At 37.9% G+C, this 3,861-nt stretch overlaps 1 protein-coding gene across 4 annotated transcripts; it reads right to left on the bottom strand.

The window, feature by feature from the left end:
- Window positions 1-36: 36 nt before the first annotated feature.
- LOC122068367 (60S ribosomal protein L18a-like) lies at window positions 37-2,121 on the bottom strand. 4 transcript variants are annotated; one of them, XM_042632219.1, is made up of 4 exons: window positions 1,962-2,121; window positions 1,647-1,762; window positions 1,467-1,530; window positions 37-487 (listed from the first exon to the last, which is right to left on the bottom strand). In XM_042632219.1, the coding sequence occupies exons 1-4, from the start codon at window positions 1,974-1,976 to the stop codon at window positions 452-454; spliced, it is 231 nt and encodes a 76-aa protein (XP_042488153.1). In that variant the 5' UTR covers window positions 1,977-2,121; the 3' UTR covers window positions 37-451. The 4 variants fall into 4 exon arrangements, with proteins under 4 accessions (XP_042488153.1, XP_042488154.1, XP_042488151.1 ...); XM_042632220.1 differs by having other exon boundaries at window positions 37-411; XM_042632217.1 differs by having other exon boundaries at window positions 37-404.
- Window positions 2,122-3,861: the final 1,740 nt, after the last annotated feature.

The raw sequence follows: 3,861 nt of genomic DNA, 5'->3' as shown, positions 1-3,861 counted from the left end.
GAAAAATATGGCCACAAGAAAAGCAGAAGGAAGGTGTATGTAAGAGATATCAAGTCTAATTTCACTCAGTAAATCACCATATCTCATTACATATTTACATACAAAGCAACAAACAGAAACACCCAATTTAAGTTTTACTCATACACATCCATCCCACCATGCAAATCAATAAAGCTTGTTCAATTTTGTCAAGAGACATCAAAAGCCTAAGCTGGACCCCAAGTAGTATTTAGTCATACTGTCACTTTATGTGGCTTGTTTAAACGCCAACAGAACTGACATACAGTAGAACTGCATCGGACGAAATATTGAAGTATTGTCATGAATGGCATTTTCCAGAAGCAGCCAAAATTGCCGTACTACCAAAATCCACCAAAGCACTTATTTGCATGCACGCCAATTATCTGAATGCTAGGAAAAATGATAGAATGCAGATTGGGTTCATTGGAGGTTAGAATAATATCAATTGAACACCTATAGCAGAAACCTGCAAGCATACAAGACAACATATTCATGCTCCCCCCTATGCAATGATACTTGGAATATCTAATTTTTTGTTGAACATCCAAAACTGAATATCATGACAAGCCAAGTCCATTCAAAATACATTGTTGGAAATTGATACGGATGAACTGCATTGCATAAATGTCATTCTTCTTATTGTTATTTTCAGTGTATATGGATAGAAAAAAAAGAAAGCAATAAATGATAAGTGTACAAATATTACAAATATTAAAAATCATAAGTTTGAGCTATTAGCATATTACCAACACAATAATTTAGGGTTTAAAAAAAAAAATTAGAATAACCCCAAGTGCATAAAAAAGTAAGTGAATTTCCCACATAACTTTAAGCACGATTTGCATTATTACAAGAGGAAAGAACTTGGGCAACAAAAGAGACAAAATATCCATTTTTTATGTTCACTGGATTAATTTTCTGTTCACATTTAATGACTAGGGCAGTTCCCTGAATTAAATAAAACATGATGAAAAAATGTAAAACCTTGAGGGCTGCCACATCAAGTAAGGCTGGGTGAAATTGGGTACACATTAACTTGTCAATGCAAGACACATTGGATCGGCCAAAGCAAAACCTCACTAAGGGCAAATGCAGCCTGACAAATTACTCTTTTAAGCAACCAAGACCGACATCTAAACAAAATCATCAAGTCCCATTTCTACTGAAACAAAAAAGCAATGCCATCATTATACATTGAAAAGGCACAACCAAAGTTTCAACCAAGTGTTGTGTACAATATCTCCACTAAATCACATTTATTGAGTTACAAAAAACAGAAGATTACCATCCATATTGAGTTACAAAAAACAATAGACTAGCATCCATGAAGACACGACTCCTAGTAAAGCATGATAATTTAGTGTTTCAAATACAAAATCCAAGTGATCTACAAGCTCCCACCCAGCAATAGTTGGGTAGCAGTGAGTGTAGGGGAAGGAACTAACCTCGTTGATGGCAAGGACTTGTCCATTGCTCTTCTTGACCTTCTTCAGCTTCCTCAAGAAATACCTACATTGTAAGGCAATAACAGAAGTATGATCCATAAAATTAACGACGAATTCCTTGTATCAGCGCAATCGAAATTCACGAATATAACTAGGATTTTAAAAAAAGAGTAAGCTTACCAGAACTTCGATTTGGCACGAACTTCGTTTGTTGCCCATAATTTCATCCTATAGATCTTCGGATGCTCATCTGTCTCGGAAGGGAGACCCCTCCCCACCACCTGATACTGGTGAAACTGGACGAAAACAAAACTCAATGAAAATTAACACTATTTCACAGAAATCAGATAAAATCCATGAATTGATTCTGCTGAAAGCTGAAGAAAATCCTAGCTCAACGATTACAAGCATTACTAAGAACTCGTAAATTTTCAAAGAGTCGGTTAACAACACTCATAGAAAGAACAACATTTCAGTAATTGAAGCGAGGCTTACCCTGAAAGTCGTCATTCTGCCACTGCCCCGAAGAACGAGAGGTTACGCACCACTATTAGTCGTCTCTAACCTTCTAGAGAACTTTTAGAGGTTTCGCTTTCTATTATTTATATATCGGGCTCGCGAAGAAACCCTACAAGGTTTTACGAAAAAAAAAAAACCCTAAGGTTTAGAAGAATAGTAATTCCATGAGATAAGACTCACATGAGACGGCCCGTTCTAAGGTGGAGATCTTTTTTGTTGATTCTAATCGAACGTTTCAGAATAAATGGGCTCTGTCTTGTCGAATCATTTTTTTGGGAAAACTATTGGGTTACTCAAAATCAGGGATTTACCAAAAAACAAAACTCAAAATCAGGGTTTTGGTTTACCAATTCACCGAGTTCGGTTCAAATTTAACCCAATCACTATAGGGTATTCACATCCCATCAATTATTCCATTACATCAGAAACCGAAAAACAGAGGAAAGTAAATTCATGGCTATTAAACTCGATATGCGTAAAGCTTATGATAGTTAGGATGAGTTGGGTTTTTATAGAAAGGATGTTTAAAGCTTTTGAATTTGCTAAGGATTGGGTCCCTATGGTTATGAAATGCATCACTACTGTATAATATCAGATTTTAATTCATGGTGTTGCTAGAGGAAAAGTTATCCCATCCAAGAGATTCGGCAGGGTGACCCCCCTCTTCTCTCTCTATTTTCATTAGTTGTGCTCAAGTTAAGTTTTGTCCTTCTTCATGCATCCAATGCAGGTAAAATCAAAGGTTTCAAGGTAAGGAACTGTTCAGAGCCAATTTCTCACCTGTCTTTGCTGATGATAGTTTATTGTTCACAAAGGTCAATCTTCAAGAGGTGCATAAGCTCAAGAGATGCCTTGAGTTGTATTGTTCAGAGAGTGGCCAGTCAATCAATCTTGCTAAATCTTCACTCGATTTTAGCCCAAATACTCCTCCAAAGTTCAGGAGATGGTTTTCCCGCATAATGAGGATCAAATATGGTAGTTGTCCCAAAAGATATCTCGACTTGCCCATTGAGTTTGGTACTTCCAAAATGCAGATCTATAAAGAACAGGGTGATGCAACTCATTCCAGACTCCAAAGTCGGAAAAACCTTCTCATCTCCCAAGCTGAAAAAGAAGCGTTGATTAAATCGGCGGCTCTCTCCTTACATACATTTACATCCTCTCATTTTAAGCTGTCAGTGGCTTGTCATCAACAAATCAACAAGGCTTACGCTAATTTCTTTTGGGAAGAACAGCAGTAGCAGGGGAAAATACACTAGATTTCATGGAAGAGACTTTGCCAATACAAGGAATATGGAGGGCTTGGTTTCAGGGAATCCCTCCTTCACGATAAAGCCCTTTTGGCCAAAGTCACCTAGAGACTATGGAAGGACCCAGATTCTACTTGGAGTAGATTTTATGAAGAGCATATATTACCATCCAAATCTCTCCTTGATGCTAAGGCTGGAGGTTATCCTTCATGGGCATGGCGCAGTATCCTTGAAGGCATCTCGATTTTGAAACTTGGGCTCCTCTAGTGCATTGGTAAGCGACAGTGTGGATGTATGGGAAGATAAGAGAAAATGCTTAATTTACCGTGTTGGATTTCTAGTTGGACCATGCTTCAATCTATGGATATGATCAAGGGCCTCTCGGTTGTTAGTTTGTGCTCGTTTATCTGTTGGTTCATCTGGAAAGCAAGGAATGAATCCGTATTTAACAATATAAATCTTCCCCCTATTGAGACTCACTCCCTTGCTATCAGATCGTTTGAAGAATTATGGGCAGCCAACAACTCCAGCAGCAAACAATCAATCAACTAGGCATATCCTCTATCTCCTGGCATCGGATGGACTCCTCCACCTTGTAACACATTCAAGTTGAACTGCGACGCATC

Source organism: Macadamia integrifolia, unplaced genomic scaffold, assembly GCF_013358625.1.
Source record: "Macadamia integrifolia cultivar HAES 741 unplaced genomic scaffold, SCU_Mint_v3 scaffold3747, whole genome shotgun sequence".
Lineage (NCBI taxonomy): Eukaryota > Viridiplantae > Streptophyta > Magnoliopsida > Proteales > Proteaceae > Macadamia > Macadamia integrifolia.
The sequence above is the reverse complement of the archived record's forward strand: the minus strand, read 5'-3'. Positions and strand labels throughout refer to the sequence as shown.